Source organism: Myxocyprinus asiaticus, chromosome 17 (assembly GCF_019703515.2).
Source record: "Myxocyprinus asiaticus isolate MX2 ecotype Aquarium Trade chromosome 17, UBuf_Myxa_2, whole genome shotgun sequence".
NCBI classification, from domain to species: Eukaryota; Metazoa; Chordata; class Actinopteri; order Cypriniformes; family Catostomidae; genus Myxocyprinus; species Myxocyprinus asiaticus.
The window spans coordinates 8,312,714-8,333,103 of record NC_059360.1 but is presented as its reverse complement, the minus strand read 5'-3'; the positions used below and the strand labels follow the sequence as shown (position 1 = coordinate 8,333,103).

The 20,390-nt window shown below is 40.6% G+C and overlaps 1 protein-coding gene across 1 annotated transcript in view; it reads left to right on the top strand.

The window, feature by feature from the left end:
- LOC127454702 (potassium channel subfamily K member 16-like) overlaps positions 1-20,390 on the top strand; it is a 117,136-nt gene that overhangs the window by 96,622 nt on the left and 124 nt on the right. Inside the window, exons 2-3 of the mRNA XM_051722070.1 lie at positions 7,709-7,827; positions 19,948-20,096. Coding sequence (XP_051578030.1) covers positions 7,709-7,827; positions 19,948-20,096 — 268 coding nt within the window. The remainder of the gene's footprint in view (positions 1-7,708; positions 7,828-19,947; positions 20,097-20,390) is intronic.

The following is a 20,390-nucleotide window of genomic DNA, read 5'->3' as shown; positions in this document are numbered from 1 at the left end:
CACATGCAACACGGCCGTGTGCGTCTCTCTCTCTCTCTCTAACTGGTGCCTCTGGCTCCCCTTTATCTCGCTCTCCCGCTGATCAGCTGATTCAGTGCTGGCCGTGCACCATCACGGCCTGGCCACACCCTCCCCCTAATCACACTCCTCCCCCGCCCGATTCAGGCTGGGGCACCACCGGTCTGACTAAATCCCACCCATCTCTGGAAGGTAGACACTGCCCTTCCGGCCGTTCTGTCAGCCGGTGGTCCACCCCGCCTCCTGTGAACCTGTAGGAGAGAAAAGGGGAGGTGTGGGGAGAGGGAAAGGGCAAGCAGAGACACACATAGAGAGAGAGAGAGAGAGAGGAGAGAGAGAGAATAACTTGCTCGCCGGCTCCAGGACACGCTGTCGCCCGGTCCTCATCCGCCCCTCCACCCTTTGGCGGACGCCAGCTCACTCTTCCCCCGGCAGATGGCAGCGAGTCCTCCAGCTCTCGGCGGCCGGCAGCAACACCTCCGTCCCCAGGCAGACGGCCGTGGCTGCTCCCCTGGCAGATGTCAGCAGCGAGGACTCCACGACAGCGTGTCCCTCCTCCCTCATGGGTTTCGGCACCATTGTAACAGTTCAAGGATGGGCAAGGAGGAGGCGGGAAACAGCTGAACAGTAAACATAAAGTTTTAATGTCAAACTTAACTTAAAACAAACATAAACAGACACACATGCAACGCGGCCGTGTGCATCTCTCTCTCTCTCTCTAACTGGCACCTCCGCTTTATCTCGCTCTCCCACTGATCAGCTGATTCAGTGCCGGCCATGCACCATCATGGCCCGGCCACACTCTCCTCCTCGTCACAGTCTGGCGGGACCATGATATCATCATCCCATGTCTTGTGTTTCATGTCCTGTCTTTGTGTGAGCGCACGGGTCCGGTTGTGAGTTATCGCTGTGCGCTCTTCGGTAATGTCATGGTCCTGTCATTCTGTCAGGTTGGGTTTTTGTCTGATGGGCTGTGACATCATCATTCCCTGTCTGTCTTGTGTTTTGTGTACTTTCTTTGTGTGAGCGCACGGGTCCAGTTGTGAGTTACCGCCGTGCGCTCTTTGGTCGGACTTGTTCGTGTCCGGAGCATGGTGTCATGGTGGATCCTGACTTCCTGACTGGTTTGGTTTCGGTCTGTGTCGGGATCCGGACACTCATGCTCCATGTTCTGTTTGTTTTGTTCCAGTTGTGTTGACGCTTTCTCCCTCATGTGTTTCAGGTGCCACTGGCATGCGGAATCAGCGTTTCCATGGGAACCCTGATTGTTTCCATGGGAATGCTGATCATGCCAACTTTCAGCTGGTGGGTGGCACCTGTCCCTTGTTTGTTGCCCACTTACTTTAAGCCCACTCTGTTTCAGTGTCTTTGTTGGATTGTTGAATGAATGTAGTCTGTAGTGACTGTTGTAGTTTGTTATGTGTTATCATTATAGAAAGCTGTTTGGTGTGAAGTAACTTGCCTCGCTCTCTCTGCCTAGTTGGGCCTGTCTCTGCCCGCCTGCTTGGAATGTGTGAACGGTGCACATGACTCTTCAGCAGAGATTTCCTTGCGGATCTGCCACTCGCCTGCGGGCGCGCTCTGCACGGAGAGTTCCTCACGTTTTGCTGAAATTATAATTTATTGTAAATAAATCCTTTGAACTGTTCCTCTGCTCTTGGGTCTGATTGTCTCGACTTCTGACAAATATTTCTCCAGTGGCCATTGCGATGAAACAGCCCTTAATGGTTTGACCTTGTTTGCCTCGAGAGCACAATGTTGATGTGAGACAGATGTTATTTGCGCATGCGACAGTAAGTGGTGCCAGATTCATGTGAGTCACGAGAGAGAACCAGAAGAGATCTCGAGGATCATATCTGTATTCTGTACTAAAGCAAGCAGTGGTCTTTATAATTTTTTGTCAGAAGGATCTTTAGTTTTTATACATATATATATATATATATATATATATATATATATATATATATATATATATATATATATATATATATATAAAAATTTTAATCCTTCTAGTAATCCCAATTTTTTACCAAATGTAACTGTAATCTTAATACATTGGATTTTTATGTAACTGTAACAAATTACAGTAACAGTTTTTGTATCCTGATTACGTAACGCTGTTACAAATATTCCGTTACTCCCCAAGCCTGCCAACACTACACCGTTGCCAACCCCTGGTTGCTATTGCTAGGATAAATTTGGACTTTGTCAGTGTTTAATAATGCAGTTGGATTACAAAACAAAATAAATAAATATAAATCCCCCACTGTCTGATGTTTGACAAGTTCAATTAGTGATAGCTAAATAATTAGTAGTTAAATACTAATTGTTAAATCATTAGTTCAATAAAAATACAAAAAAAAAAAAAAACATATGGTTCTACACCTTTAAAAAATTGCCTAGCGCTTTATGCCAATTCATCTACATATGTAAATCTGACTCTTACGTAATAAATGACGTCAGCACGTGCTCTAGCTACTTTTAGGGACATTTTCCAGCCTTGGGCAACTTCCCATGAGAAATAGTTGGCAACACTGGCTCCAGCTGAAGAGAACGAGACCTCAAGCGCAACATTCGGTAGGTGTGTGACACCCCGGCCAAAATCAAGTTGTTCTGAACCGGCTAGTGAGATGCCGGCTTTAATATACTGTAATAAGAATAATTTTAGAACCATTTGTTGACTGCGCTGCCTGGCGCAAAGTCGCAGAAATTCTATTCCAAAAATAGAAAGCCCTGTTGCTCGTCGTGTGTCGTGGCTGGTTAGGACAAAAACTCTTTTTAACATGGAAAAGATACCTTTTATCGCGTGTCACGGCATCGCGTCGCGTCTGGTTAGGACAGGGTGTTACAGCGTTTGTCTCAGAGATGATGTTTACTTGCATAATCACTGTATGCCTGCTTTTCTTCCTTTTAATACAGTATTTACTCTATTACTGTAAAGACCTGGGATGCCAAGTCAAAGATTGTAGGTCAGTCCTACTGGACATGGAATTATTGATAAACTGTTTTCTAACTGTATTATAATTATTGTGTATGCAGTTTTTATTACCTCATATTAATCGAGAGACTACATAAAATATTTTGACAAAAAATAAAATAATTTGTCACACTGCAGGACCATTAAAATGAAACGGTGAAGGCAAAAAGTTGATTAAAAGTTATGGAAAAACATTAAACAAATGGTAGGAACAGCATTTAACAACAATATACGTTCCCTTATACACAGGGCTCAAGGGGGGACACAAGGGGATGACATAGCCCTTGTTGAAATAAACAACAACAAAAAATATTCCTTTGATAAACAGCACCCCCCCTTTCCCTTACCATCCCCTTTAGATCATTCCTGTCATGTATTACTTAGAACTAATAATGTAAAAAAAAAAAAAAAAAATGAATTCTCTTCATTAGAAAATGTTAATAACAGCAATAGCCAATCAGAATTGAATGTTCCAAAGAGCTGCTAATAATTAAAACAAGTTTTTGTCCTTAAAACACTTTTTTGTGTTAGAATTACTTTTACGCCATTGTTTAAGCATCCTGCTTAAACAGCCCAAGCTTGAAAGCATCACTTTAGAACTTCGGAGTCCCTTACGTTTGCATATATTGGTGAAAGGGTCATTTGTTTTGTTTTGCTTTTCTGTGTTGCATTTAATTTGAAAGGGCCTTGACTGAGTGTCATTTCACAGAAAATTCACACATTTGTTCTACAAACAAACAGAGCATATGCATGAATAATTAGCAAAAGGTGTAGAGTCAGTTTTCCTCCATATTTTCATACTTTCATAAGAATGTGGCATCTGCCATTTCTACAGGACAACTGAGGCATAGTCTTAGTATGGTTACGAAACAGATTTCTATTTTTTAATTTCCTTTATGCAAATTATGTCAATTATAATGTCTGTTCTTGTGTGTTTCAGGAGTGGCAAAATAAGAACACAATGCATAGAGGAGGACCAGCAGTGTTGATCCCTTTTGGGATGTTAATGACATCTAAACATATGTATAAAAAAATACATTAAAAAATATGTCACTGGCTCAGAGGGAGCTGTGCATGTAACAAATTTAAAAGTGTCACTTTGTATTACACCTCTCCATTTAAAATTGGCTGGTTATCAATCTGTTATCTTGTTGTACTTGCTGGAAATGAGAGGCTGGATTGCCGAGTGATGCATTTGCATAGCAACCATATAAATCACTGATGAAGGCTCTTGTCTAACCTGAGCAAATGTTTTTAAAAGCTATTGTAAAGTGTTAACCTGATCTGATATCTATAGTCTTATTTACAAAGCGATCAAATCTTCATTTGTTTGTTTGTTTTTTTCTAGCATTTTGATTTACTGGTCTATATAAAAGTCTTAACTGTAAAACAATATCACCAGTTTCCATTGCTTTGTTTATCTTCTTTTATTTTTTTTATTTATTTTTATTTTTTTTGTCATTATGAAGATGTCTGTCAGATGTTTCTGGTCATTTTGCTGTAAGCATGTTTTTACCAAGGTGTTTGACTAATTCATAGTAAATGTCTGTATTTTTTTGCAGGTTAGTAGTAAAAGGCTTTTTTTAATCAGTGGTAAACTGGACTTCAATACAAAGAGCCTCTTCTGAGAAAAGGCTTTATTAATTAATTAATTTATTTATTTTTTGTGAATATATACTGCTGACTCTTTGAAATAGTTTGTAACCATATAATAAAAAAGATGATATGATTTTAAAAAAGTGCCATTCTACTTTACAGATATTCTAAATTCTAGTTTTTGCCTGCTACTGGTTTCCATATTTGACATTTATTTTGCTTAAAAATCTTTAGACTGAGATCTTTTTATTTTGCTTATGATTGGCTATTTTGCATGACTCTGAATACATTTGTTTGAGCAATAAGGTGCTGAACAGTCATTTGCATAAGGGAGCAGCACTTTCTTTCATCAGACTGGACAGAGATAAATAACCACAGCACTTTTGCTTTCTATGTTTTCTTTAAAAGTCTTACAAAAATATACAGACCCCATCTCAATTTATTCTGTATAATTATCATATCATTTACAAAACAAAAAATTATATTATATAGTTATTATGAGATTCTAATTATGGTTGTAAACAGGAAACAATTATTCAGAGTCTGAATGTAAACATTAGTTATAGATCTAAAAATATATAATTTTTAATCTGAATATATAGATAAAAATGTAAATATATAGTTACAAATCCTGAATTTTTAGAAATAAATACAAAATATATAAAGGTAGTTGTAAATCTGAATATATAATTGGATATTCAGAATATATATTTAACATCTTAAAAACCTTTTGATCTGAAGGCGTATGCTTAAATGTTTGAAATTAGTTTTGTAGACAAAAATATAATTGTGCCAACATATTAATTTATTTAATAACAAAACTACAATTTTATAAAAAAAATTAAAAAAAAGTTTTTGAAATGGATGACTTGGACTGAATAATTAAGAAAAGCAGCCACTAAGTGCCCAGCATATAGATGGGAACTCCTTCAAAACTGTTTAAAAAGCATCCCAGGGTGATACCTCAAGAAGTTGGTTGAGAAAATGCCAAGAGTACATTTCTGCAAAATCTAGGCAAAGTGTGGCCACTTTGAAGATGCTAAAATATAACATAGTTTTGATTTATTTTGGATTTTTTTAGTCACAACATAATTCCCATATTTCCATTTCTATTATTCCATAGTTGTGATGACTTCACTATTATTCTAAAATGTGAAAAATATAAAGAAAGAATGAGTAAGTGACCCGATATTAAGAAACATTAAAGCAGGAATTATAGTAATATACTTCCAAACCCTAAACTTAACCCTAACAGTTCTTAGAGCCATATTGCATTATTTCACTTCACTTCTTGCCAAATGTAGTATCTCACTAGCCAGAGATCAAAAGGGATGTGACGTTCAAAGTCATAGCAAAGCCAATTTTCGGTGCATAATCATAGACCATGCAGACTGGAATTTGGCACATCAGGTCTGAATGTGGGTGGGGATTTTTTTTTTTTTTTTACAAATACATCAATTTTCAGTTATATCATTATGTGGTGTGTTGTCACATCATATGGGATAAGTTGTCACAGTGGAACCTGCCTTTAAACATCCTATTATAGGCTTTTCAGCTAAATGTAAGCAGTAAAAAATTATGAAAAACAAAATAATTCACGAGACAGAAAAAAATGGTAACTGCAATAAGGTTCCATTTGTTAACATTAGTTAAAAACATTTGTTAATATGAACTAATTGTAATATAGTTATATAGTAATATTTTTTAAATCAAAAGTTGTATATGTTAACATTAGTAAATGCACTATGAACTAACATTAACAAATGGAACCTTATTATAAATTGTTATCACAAAAATGTAAAAGGTAACAAACTAAAATTTCAAACTATTGTTTTGGCCAATAAATATTGCAATTAATTGTGTACATTGATAACATTAAAAACACAGTTTGCCTCAATAAAAATGTGACAATATGCCACAACCTGACATTTTTTTTAAATGTCTTGAGAGCATAGTTAAACCTTCGGTTAAAATCTACCTTCATTTAATATTTGACCCTTGCCTTACAGTATGCCAGTGTGGTTTTATTGTGTTCATGTTTTTACCCAAGAACTATAGCAAAAATATAATGATGTCAAAAAAAATTTTTTGATTCAAGGACGGGAATCATACAAATTATTCTATTAAAGAGGGGTTTGATTCTAGATGTTTGAAACCCACTTTCAAAATGAGAGAGAAAACATATTTTGCAAATGGACTTTTGACTCAATACCTACTGAGATATTGCCCTTGTTACAACTTCCCCGTGAGAAGTCAGGCTATCATTTGAAAACAAAGTTCCCAAATAGCAAATGGAAGAATTGCAACAACCTGAAAAAACATGTAAGCTGTCAACATTTTTAAAAGCAGGGATTTCATTTTTAGTAAATTTTGCAGTGGCATTTGAACAACAGTATATTCAGCATTTACATTAACTGTATACTGTATATTTAGAACTATATGGATAATTATTTTCTATTGACCCCTGTATATAACACGTTTCAAATATTATTTTTATATAGTTAAAATAGTCCTGCAGTATGTCTGATGAATTTTTAAAAGTACATATTCCATGTAGTCTCTCAATTAAAGTGAGGAAAACTGCATGCATTATGATTATAAAATAATTAGCAAAATGCAATTTAAAACAGTTGTAAATGAGGTGTAATGTTACCACACAGGACATTTTTATTTTCAAATTCATAAAGTACTTCATGTCAACTGTCTATATAGTAAGTCACCCACACATTAGTCACAAATCTCAAACATCTTTCAAATGACATAGAGGGTCAATGGTACTATTGTTCTGAGCAGGCAAATAAAGAGAATAGCTGCTCTATTATTATGATAGTGTTTGGCATCTTTCTTTAGTGAAGAGCTTTAGGGTGTGAGGGACTTTGTGCTTGAGTGATTTTCTTGGTTTCAGGTGAAACATTAAACAATGTGTGCTGCTGGCACAGGTGTGATGGAGAGACCCAGACTCAAATTATTGGATGAATGATCAGTTGTTGTCAAAGGAACCAGTTTTTTACTCACACAATCCAGGGTGTCAAATATCGGTTAGACTGGTAGACCACACAGGAAACACAATTTTCTTCATACTCAGGAGAAACTGTGTCATTTATTGTCCCACAAAAGGTGATAGTAGATGTTTGGGAAAACAGGGTTAATTCATCAAGAAATTCTGCCAACCCCAGCAGCTGGGACTTTAGCAGTTCATTTTTCTTTGCTGGAACAGTGGTCACCACAATTGATGAGTAACAACCTGTTTATTATTATTGTTCTTTTTTATTGGTTTGTTGACAAATACCATGAACATTTTTTATTCAACATCAAGATCTTGAGTTACAAAATTACAGTCATGGGAAAAAGAAAGTACACCCTCCTTGAATTCTATGGTTTTACGTATCAGGACACAATAAAAATCATCTGGTCCTTAGCAGGTCTTAAAATTAGGTAAATACAACCTTAGATGAACAACACATGACATATTACATCGTGTCATGATTTATTTAACAAAAAAACAAAAAAAGCCAAAATGGAAAAGCCATGTGTGAAAAACAAAGTACACCTTATGATTCAATAGCTCGTAGAATGACCTTTAGCAGCAATAACTTCAAGTAACTGTTTTGTGTATGACTTTATCAGTCTCTCACATCATTGTGGAGGAATTTTGGCCCACTCTTCTTTACAACGTAGCTTCGGTTCATTGAGGTTTGCGGGCATTTGTTTATGCACAGCTCTCTAAAGGTCCCGCCACAGCATTTCAATCGGGTTGAGGTCTGGACTTTGACTGGGCCATTGCAACACCTTGATTCTTTTCTTTTTCAGCCATTCTGTTGTAGATTTTCTGGTGTGCTTGGGATTATTGTCCTATTGCATGACCCAATTTCGGCAAAGCTTTAGCTGTCAGACAGATGGCCTCACATTTGACTCTAGAATACTTTGGTATACGGAGGAGTTCATGGTCAACTCAGTGACTGCAAGGTACCCAGGTCCTGTGGCTGCAAAACAAGCCCAAATCATCACCCCTCCACCACCATGCTTGATAGTTGGTATGAGGTGTTTGTGCTGATATGCTGTGTTTGGTTTTTGCCAAATGTGGCACTGTGCATTATGGCCAAACATCTCCACTTTGGTCTCGTCTGTCCAAAGGACATTGTGCCAGAAGTCTTGTGGTTTGTTCAGATGCAACTTTGCAAACCTAAGCCGTGCTGCCATGTTCTTTTTAGAGAGAAGAGGCTTTCTCCTGGCAACCCTTCCAAAAAAACCACACTTGTTCAGTCTTTTTCTAATTGTACTGTCATGAACTTTAATATTTAACATGCTAACTGAGGCCTGTAGAGTCTGAGATGTAACTCTTGGGTTTTTTGGCAATTTCTCTGAGCAATGCACAGACTGAACTTGGGGTACATTTGCAGGGACGTCCACTCCTGGGAAGATTGGCAACTGTCTTGAATGTTTTCCACTTGTGAATAATCTTACTCACTGTAGAATGATGGACTTTAAATTGTTTGGAAATGGCCTTATAACCCTTCCCAGATTGATGGGCAGCAACAATAGCTTCTCTAAGATCATTGATGATGTCTTTCCTCGTTGGCATTGTGTTAACACACACCTGAATGCTCCAGACCTGCAAACTGCTAAAACTTCAGCTTTTATAAAGGTGGTCACACTTGCTGATGATAAATTAATCAAGGGCGTTTGATTAGCAGCACCTGGCTACTACTTAGCCTCTTAATTCCTATGGAAGCAGTAAGGGTGTGCTTAGTTTTTCACACATGTATTCTCCATTTTGGCTTTATTTTTGTTAAATAAATCATGACATGGTGTAATATGTCATGTGTTGTTCTTCATCTGAGGTTGTATTTACCTAATTTTAAGACATGCTAAGGACCAGATGATTTTTATTATGTCCTGATATGTAAAACCATAGAATTCAAGGAGGGTGTATTTTCTTTTTCCCATGACTGTATATGAATATATAAGGGAAAGTGTATATTTTAGGCACTGTAACTGGTCATTATTTCTTTTTAGAATTTTAATAACCTTTTAGCTTTTCTGCAGTTCATTGAAATACGCTATATAAAAAAAAAATTGTCAGGAGTTGGGCCTCATGTATTCAGATAGAAGACAAAGGCAGGCCTAACACAAGTCGTAAAACCTAACTCAGCCCCCACACATTCCATGTTGTAAATTTTACTGATAAAAATCGCGCCAAAATCAAACAAAGGGAGTCCAAAACAGACTACAAATCCATGAAGCCTTGCTCACTAAAGGATCGAACTCTCAACTCCTATTGGATGAGGCACACAACAGAACGTCCCTCAAACATGACATCATCAGGAGTTGAAATACCTCTGAAATGTTTCGTGAGTTACTTCCAGCGACTTTGTTCACCGAATATAGACGTAGCTTTTTGCTGCTCTCTGGTGCAACCTCGTGGCACAAGGAAGTAATGTCCGACTTGAAACTGTAGCCATACAATCTCCATCTCGCTGGACGAGTTGAGATTACTCTGTGTTCAACCAAACACTCTAACGGATCCGAAGGAGACCGCCGAGCAATTCGCGTCTTCATCCGTTTGCCTACAGAAGTGAAGAGATTAAAGATTTCTCTTCCATCTTCAATCAAGTCGACATTGCTGAGTTCCCACCAGCCCGCCGAGGATCAACAGCCGTACCGCCCGCCGACAATCAACAGCCGTAACGCCCGCCGACAGAGCGAGGAAACTCACCCAGCTGCAGAGCAGCTACCAAGCGGTGCAGAAGGAAAATCTCAGCCTGCACCAAGAAATTAGGTGCACCCAAGCTGAGAAAGTCCAGGCACAGAAAGATAATGCCTGGATGCAGGAGGAAAACTAAGCCCTGTGCAGCTAAAAGTAGAGTCAGATCAGGTAAGTGCAGCTGAAACACACAGCACAACATCTGACATAGAAGAGGGCCGCCTTTTTAGCGCTACGCGTAGAAATGTGCCCCTGAGAAACCCAGGAACACACGCTAGGAGCCGAGCTGCCCCTAGTGGTACAGTCTCTGACTTCGTCCTCCAAGACACCTTTCAAAATCCTCCAGCAGCCCGCTGGTTGGATGCAGGTGCCCCTCCTTATAGTTGCCCTCCTCAGTCAGTTTTCAGTCAAGCCACCTTGCATTTCAAACCAACTGATTCCACACCATGAAGGGGGGACAATTATTTTCAAGCCCAGAGTGGTGTAAGCAGCTTGAAGATCCCATTAGCCAGGGAGCTGTACGCAACCCGGGGTCCACCCCCACATGTCGACTGGACTCCTTCCCCACCACGAAGGGGAGAAAGTCGTCCTCATCGCTATAGCGATCCAAGTGACTATGATGTTTCGGATGACTCGGACGACCCGTGGTCATACCGACACCAACGCTTTCGTATCCGACAACTCGAGTCCCTCGCAGGGGACATAGAATGTTTTGACCCAAGTAATCGAGATTCAAACATCGACAATTATCGTAGGGAAATTGAGCACTGCCTGATTGACTTGCCTTATGCTTCGTCGCGTGAAAAACTCAAGCTTATATGGAAGACCACGGTAAGGAGTGTCCATGCGTTCATGGAAACGTTACCGACTGGTACACGAAACCGCTACTCAGCTCTGTGTAAAGCCATACGCGAGGAGTATTTGCTGTATATTGATGAAGCCTCCGCTACCAAATCAAATCAAATCAAATCACTTTATTGTCACACAGCCATATACACAAGTGCAATGGTGTGTGAAATTCTTGGGTGCAGTTCCGATCAACATAGCAGTCGTGACAGTGATGAGACCAATTTACAATAACATCAAATAAACACAACACAATTTAAACATCTGTTATACACATAATTGCACTCAACAATATACAAATAATAACATACACTGTACAGTATACAATACGCACTATATAGATACACATTATTCAATAAAAATTAAAAATAAAAATATATAAAAAATTATATATAGTATATATAGAATGTACAGTATTGTACTGTATTGACATTCAGGCTGTCAGTTGATAGTCAGTTGTTAAGAGAGAACATAATATAATAATAATAATATAATTTATGACAGTCCGGTGTGAGATATAAGAGTAAGGGTAATAAAGTCCAGTGCTGATGTATTTTGATCGTGGGAGATCAAGAGTTCAGAAGTCTGATTGCTTGGGGGAAGAAGCTATCATGGAGTCGGCTGGTGCGGGTCCTGATGCTGCGATACCGCCTACCTGATGGTAGTAGTGAGAACAGCCCATGGCTCGGGTGGCTGGAGTCTCTGATGATCCTCCGAGCTTTTTTCACACACCGCCTTATATATATTTCCTGGAGGGAGGGAAGCTCACCTCCGATGATGTGTCTGGCAGTTCGCACCACCTTTGCAGTGCTTTGCGGTTGTGGGCGGTGCTATTGCCGTACCAGGCGGAGATACAGCCAGTCAGGATGCTCTCCACAGTGCAGGTGTAGAACCGTTTGAGGATGTGGCGGTTCATTCCAAACTTCCTCAGCCGTCTCAGGAAGAAGAGGCGCTGATGAGCCTTCTTCACAACGACTTCAGTGTGGATGGACCATGTGAGTTCCTCAGTGATGTGGACACCCAGGAACTTGAAGCTGCTGACTCTCTCCACTGGTGCTCCATTGATGGTGATGGGACTGTGTTCTCTGTCTTTCCTTCTGAAGTCCACCACAAGCTCCTTTGTCTTACTGACGTTGAGGGAGAGGTTGTGCTCCTGACACCAGTGTGTCAGGGTGTGCACCTCCTCTCTGTAGGCTGTTTCATCATTGTCAGTGATCAGACCGTCGTGTCATCCGCAAACTTGATGGCATTGGAGCAATGTGTTGCCACACAGTCATGTGTGTACAAGGAATACAGTAGTGGGCTGAGAACATAGCCCTGTGGGGCTCCAGTGTTGAGGGTTAGTGATGAGGAGATGTTGCTGCCTATTCTAACCACCTGGCGTCTGCTTGACAGGAAGTCCAGGATCCAGCTGCACAGCGAGCTGTTTAAGCCCAGAGCCCGGAGTTTCTCATCTAGCTTGGAGGGCACTATGGTGTTGAATGCTGAGCTGTAGTCTACAAACAGCATTCTCACATAAGTGTTCTTTTTTTCCAGGTGGGAGAGAGCAGTGTGTATTGTAGATGCAATGGCATCATCAGTGGAGCGGTTGTTGAGGTAAGCAAACTGCAGCGGGTCAAGATTGAGTGGCAATACAGAGCAGATGTAATCTCTGATTAGTCTCTCAAAGCATTTGCTGATGATGGGGGTCAGAGCAACAGGACGGCAGTCATTTAAACAAGTTATTTTTGATTGCTTTGGTACAGGCACAATGGTGGATGTTTTAAAGCATGTGGGGACTACAGACAAAGAGAGGGAAAGGTTGAAAATGTCCGTAAAAACACCAGCCAGCTGGTTTGCGCACGCTCTGATGACGCGGCCCGGAATGCTGTCTGGGCCCGCGGCTTTGCGGATATTCACCTGTTGGAAGGATCGGGTTACATCTGCTACAGAGACGGAGAGTGAACTAACCTCTGTAGCTTCAGCCGCGAGAGCTCTCTCCATGAGGGCGGTGTTATTTCCCTCGAAACGAGCATAAAAAGTATTTAGCTCATCCGGTAGAGAGGCAGCGGTGTTCATGGCGGAGTTTTTATTCCCTTTAAGTCCGTGATGATGTTAATTCCATGCCACATGCTTCTAGAGTTGGTGGTGTTAAACTGTCCTTCAATCTTGCTCCTGAACTGGCTTGTTTATGCTCCTCCGCGTTCCCGGAATAAAAAGCGGAGGTCCGCACATTAAGTGCCGCGCGAACATCACTATTGATCCAAGGTTTCTGATTCGGATAGATCCATATTGTCCTGGTCGGAATCACGTCCTCAACGCACGTTCTGATGAAACACATTACGCTATCAGCGTAAAGCTCGATGTCGTCATCAGAGGCGGACCGGAACATCTCCCAGTCCGTGTGATCAAAACAGTCTTGTAGCGTAGAATCTGATTGGTCCGACCAGCACTGGATCGTTCTGAGGGTGGGTGCTTCCTGTTTAAATTTCTGCCTGTAAGCGGGCAGAAGCAGAATGGAAGAGTGGTCCGATTTGCGAAATGGTGGTTGGGGGAGGGATTTGTAGCCATCCCGGAACGGAGAGTAGCAATGATCCAAAACCCGGTCCCCTCGTGTGTTGAAACTAATGTGCTGGTGATATTTTGGTGCGACTGATTTTAAACTGGCTTTATTAAAGTCCCCGGTCACAATGAACACAGCTTCAGGGTGCGCGGTTTCCTGCTCACTTATTCTCCCATACAGTTCCTTGAGTGCCCGGTCTGTGTCGGCTTGTGGGGGAATGTACACAGCTGTGATAATGACCGCTGTGAATTCCCTCGGTAGCCAGAATGGTCGACACAGAAGCATAAGAAATTCCAGATCAGGAGAACAGAAAGACTTGATAAAATGTACGTTCCTCTGATCACACCAGGATTTGTTGATCATAAAACATACACCACCTCCTCTAGTTTTACCTGAGAGGTCTTTCGCTCTGTCCGCTCGGTGCACGGAGAACCCCGTGGGTTCAATGGCTGAGTCTGGAATCTCCGCAGACATCCAAGTTTCTGTTAGGCAGATAATGCAGCAGTCCCTCATCTCTCGTTGGAAAGAGATCCGCGCTTTCAGCTTGCAGAGATTGTTCTCCAGAGACTGAACATTTGCCAGTAGAATAGTGGGTAGCGGGGGTCGATTTGCGCGGCGTCTTACTCTGATGAGAACGCCGGCTCTGTTTCCCCTTTTCCTCCTGCGTTTCCGCGGCCGTGCTGCCCAGACAAAGGGCTCCGCTTGCGTGTTTGTAAACAGCGGGTCGGCATTGAGGAATGTGAAGTCCGGTTTTCGGTGTGAGATTGCTGAACCGATGTCCAAAAGTGTTTGTCTGTCATAGACAATAAGGCAGACAACATCCAAGACAAAAACATAAGAATTGTGAACAAAACAAACAAAACATTGCTATGTTGTGTCGGAGCTCGCAATGCAGCAGCCATACTCGGCACCATCTTGAGACCATAGCTGCTTTCGCCATCACCCAGAAGAGGCATGAGCCTCCGCGTGAATATTATAGACGTCTGAGAACCACGTACTTCCAAGGAAGTAACGCACCAGGTCTGGAGGAGGAACGAGCTTTCAAGTCTCTTTTCCTTCACAACCTCCACGAGTGCTTGCGATATGACATCACGATGCACTGCAGAATGGGCAACCCCACCATGCAGGAAATCAGAAGATACGTGCAACTGGCATGGGAGACACGCGTGCGCCCTGCCCGAGGGCATGAAGGCGACACCAGAGCCCTGGGGATTCAAGCCTCAGAATATGCAGACCTAGCGCTTGAAGGCAACAACATACCTCGCGTTAAGGTGAATGTTAGAACAGGACCCTAGAGGCGCCGATCACCCCGCCAGCAGGGTAGGCAACAGAACCAGGGGGGTGGTGACCAGACACACCCCCAGGGTCATGGCAGGCCTAAACAAATCTTTTTTCAAATCGTTTCAAATCCCCTCAGAGAACAAGATTTGAGAGAGGAAATGGAGGATATTAGGAGACGCTTGACTGAGTTGGTAACTAAGCTTAATGTGCTCCGTTGTTCACCAGGTCCGTCGACCTCCTCAAAGGAACACGGCACTGAAACACCGTCAATATGACTAGACGATGTACCCCCTCCCGTTAACGCCAAAGTTTACTTTGTAGGTCGGGAAAAGGGGAATAGTGTCCAAGTTGCTCCCCAAAACAGTCACTCCTAACATGCCACACCCTCCTTTCTGACCTTCTTGGGCGATCTGTACCGTAAGGGCAACGCCTGACACATGGGTCATTCTGCTCCCACACACTACTCAACACCGGTTCCAAAATAATCTAATGGGTTCAAACACCTTCGCAGAGGTGAGTAGAACAAAGCTCACCCTTGGCAAACCGTTATAGACCGAGACCTGCAACATAAGCATCACAAGCTACACGCAAGATAGGTCATCTATCACAAAACGGGCCTGGATTGACACCTTTCAAGGGATGACGCTAGTACACCCTGTTTACATATGTCCCATTAATACAGAACCACTTTTAGTTGGCCAGGACCTATTGAACCGATTGGCTCCGCTCATTGACTGCCGTCGTGGACACATGTAGGCTCAGGTTGACATACCGAGACCACTTGGTCCAGAAAACAGTTCGCCAGCTTCAGATACACACGTCGCCATCGTCCAAAAATCCAGCAGAGACGACGACTCCAATAAGAACAATTACAGGGCCTGAATAAAACCCTTCAGGGTACTATAGTCACTGTAAATTTGCACTCTGTTCTTATCAATAACACTTTGCATGTTTTAGGGACTTTGTCAGAGAAAACAACTTATGCGTGTACCATTAGAGATCTAATGCAGGACCTCCTCAGGGAAATTAGTTCCTCAGTCAACAGTCTGAGTGGTGGAAGGATTCCAGCTTACCTGGTATCCCTAGACCTTGTTGAACAAATCCTTAGATCTGCTACTATCTCCATTGTGCAACCTTCACAGATACACATGGCATATAGTTTTGGCATTGAAATTCCAATCCATGTAAATCCTCAGAACCTCAAAATAGGATTTATCCTCAATCTACCGTCATAGGCGGAATATATATAGACTAAAATCTGTATTTAATGTTGGTTTTCAGAGAGGTAATGCACACATTCACCTCAAAACACCACCAACACTCGCCTACCATGATGAGGACCCCTCACTCTACCTTATCTCTACCTAAACAGGTGTACCAAGACAAAGTACATTCATTGGGTTTGTCAAAACGCAACCCTTTTGTTAGAGAGGTGACTAACTACCTCCCTGAACAAGTGTCATGGTAGCATGTCCATCAAAGATGAAGGAACAGAGACAAAGGTAGAGCGAGCAGGCAGTCGCTGGCTCTTTAACACACCAGCCACCGAAGTCATACGACTGCCATGATACAGCCACTAAACTAAGGCTACTAAACTAAGGCTACCAAACCAAACGGTGTTCTTAATGGTTCCCCAGGGAGCCACCGTGCACATTGACGATATTGTCCTCCGTTATCTCAACGTCGACAAAAATGACGCAGAAATTGAGATCATGGATGCATTTAGAGGTCACAGCCTCACCGTTGATGACACCCTTCAACAGCAGCTTCAGGCTGAAGGGATGGAATTAGTGAAGTTCAGTCTCAAACCGACTGGCTTGACCACTGTATTTCATAGTCACATAAGCAGATTGTCATCTTACCGAGAACACCCTATCAGTTTGGTTGCCCTCTGGCTCCTCCTTAGTGGTTGGATCATCATCGCAATTATTGCACACGCCATGTACAGGTACATTCAACACCTACATGCCAGACTGGACTCACTTCTCATACAGCCGCGTTTTACACACCAGTCTGAGCCCATCCCACAGGTTAACCCCAATCATTTCCAAGGATAAGCCTTTTAACCTTTAACCCTCCTTTCCTCTAACATATTGTTCCTAGTAACCAATATCAGGTTCTACTTTGATTTTGTGTTATGACCAAAGAACAACAAAGGATTGTGTTATGGTTAATGCTGTGCCTTCCAATAACTTGAAATGTTTATGTGTGATGAATGTAGTTTTAGATCTAGCTAGAAGTTCTATGCCCAGATGTGCCTCAATCTCTGTCCAGATGATAAAGCCTCTGTGAACTCTAATGAACTGTATGGACCGTGCAACCATTTTTCTTTCCTATCAGGAATACATGGATGGCGTAACCCACAGTTTACTGTGAACCGACAAGAACTGTTCGGCCCTTCAGTTGCTCTAAATATGCTGGACAACAACCAATTCTTCAGAACAAAGGGGGGAATATTGGGCCTCATGTATTCAGATAGAAGACAAAGGCAGGCCTAACACAAGTCGTAAAACTTAACTCAGCCCCCACACATTCCATGTCGTAAATTTTACTGATAAAAATCGCGCCAAAATCAAACAAAGGGAGTCCAAAACAGACTACAAATCCTTGAAGCCTTGCTCACGAAAGGATCGAACTCTCAACTCCTATTGGATGAGACACACAACAGAACGTCCCTCAAACATGACATCATCAGGAGTTGAAATACCTCTGAAATGTTTCGTGAGTTACTTCCAGCGACTTTGTTCACCGAATATAGACGTAGCCTTTTGCTGCTCTCTGGTGCAACCTCGTGGCACAAGGAAGTAATGTCCGACTTGAAACTGTAGCCATACAATCTCCATCTCGCTGGACGAGTTGAGATTACTCTGTGTTCAACCAAACACTCTAACGGATCCGAAGGAGACCGCCGAGCAATTCGCGTCTTCATCCGTTTGCCTACAGAAGTGAAGAGATTTACGTCTGGGCAGAGATAGAATATTATAGCGTGTTATTCTTGTGTTTCAAGGCTTGTACAGTTTACGGACCGCCATGTCCGCTCATTATTTATACTTAGGGTATTAATTATCACAAATTTGTTTTGCTGTATTGTGGTCCAACCAAATTGGATTGTGCAATTTCACCATCGCGGGTGAGACAGAAACTGAGTTCATCCATTAAAGAGTCAAATAACGCAGGATTTTTACGAGCCCCGCTCGTAAAACCGCGTCTCTGAGTGATGAACACAGCTGCTTTCTCTCCCGCTATCGCGAAATCGGCTTTAGGGCTGTCACTTAATCATCTCTCTCTCTCTCTCTCTCTCTCTCTCTCTCTCTCTTACTAATCACACACACACACACTGTCACACACACACACCTTATGTGTTATAGGATTATTTTGATTTCCATATCTAATCATATCACTGTTTAGTTTGTAGTTTTAAGTCGGAAGTTTATTGACTGCATTGTATTAATTATTAATTGATATTACTGCATAAATAAACTTTGTTTATATTACAAAGAGAAGTGTTTTGGTTTGTTTTGCATACACCTGTGTCATGCTGACGGGATGTCAGTGCTCGGATTCAAACCTTCATTCATTGTTTTTTTCCCGAAAATCGATATTCTTCGGATGTCGATTTTCCTAAGAAAACAATCTAATATTGAGACTGTTTTACTATTCGGTTATTAGTCCCTGATTTCAGGGTGGTGCCCCGTCAATGTTAATCCTTATTAATATTCTATTGATTTTTGATCATTGATAATTATCTTTGATGATTGAATTTGAATGATCAATAAGCTAGTATTAATTTTAATTAATGTTTCATCGATGTTAACAATTAACGATTATCTTTGATAACTGTTGATTTAAAGGATTTAAAAAAGCTAACACTGATTCTCATCAATGTTCTATTGATTTTAATAATTAATAACTATCTTTGATAATTATTAATTATTGCTAATAACCAAACTTGCTCCTAAACGTAGCACACTACATTTACTGGAGCCCCATATGAGGTTTTAATGAGTTAGATCCAATTAATTAATTTAAATATTAATTAATAACTACAGAAATAATTATTAATTATTTCTGATAGTAACACTGATCTAAACAACCGGTAAAGCCCTACACAGGTAACCTAAAATGTGATTCATGTGGTAATATCTAAATTAACTGTTAATAAACTTTATTAATATCTGGCAAATTAAGTGCCCCAGCAAAGCTATTTTTAACTTTTTTCAGTGCAGTCATGCTATGTGCCAAATTAATTTTTAAAAGTTCAAATATTCCAAGCAGTCTCTGGATTAATATTATGTCATAAACATTTTATGTATAATAATAACATAGGAATTAGATGTTGTTAAATTTTTTGTGAAATAGTTTTAGATGTAAAGTGTTTTAAACTTAAAGATACAGCTGTCATTGTCTGAAATGTCATGTCATCATACCCTATTACAGACATTTTGCTGACTTTACAGTAAAATGTGCTTTAGATTTTACTGTATTACATGTAGATTTTTTAGTTGTTTAAGTGCCATTGTATTATTGATTCCACACAAGGTATGTCTGCCCAAACAGTCTAACATCCTATAACTATAAGATACGGAGTCAGCCATCTGATTTGAAAAAAACAATTTTTGTCAGATAACCTAACATGTGATTCGTGTGGTAACATCTAATTTAACTGGTTTTATTCAAGTAAAAAATGTTCAAATTAGGTTCCACAAACGAAAGTAAATTTGATAGGTTAGGTAAAGCAGAAATAAGTTTTTCAGGCAATAAATGAAGGTTAATCATTTTTGAGTGTGTGACATTCTGCATAGTGAACATAGTAAACAACTTATAATCACAAGATGATAATGTGCATAGACTGTATAAATTATGATGTGACGTAAATATTAATCCAAATGTACTAATGTTTTCATGGTTATGGATATCAAACATCATATGCTGTAGAACTTGATGTAGCTAATGTGGCATTTCTCTGATTGCATCAATTTGTAGAGATGCTGGCAGTGGCTTTGTTCCTACATATGGGAAGTTGGTCATTCCCCCTCTAATCTTCAGCTACATAGAAGGCTGGTCATATGGAGAAGGGTTCTACTTTGCCTTTATAACACTCAGCTCCATTGGGTTTGGAGACTATGCTATAGGTGAGTGTCTCTCAAAAGTACAAACCTTAACTGAATTATCAGTATAGATTTATGAAGTGCTTTTATCAGTGTCATAAGTAACCAGGGCTTGGGGCAAAAATCCCACTGACAGTAAAAATCCCTGGGTGCTAATATTGCCCCTTAATATAAAAATGTACTCAAAGTCTGGATTTGTTTGGTAAAAAAAAACAAAAAAAAAACAACAACAAAAAAACAAGAGGAGGGTTTCCAACTATGAGAAAAATAATGGGCTAAATGTTGATTTAATGGGGATTTTTTTTTTTCCTTAAAATG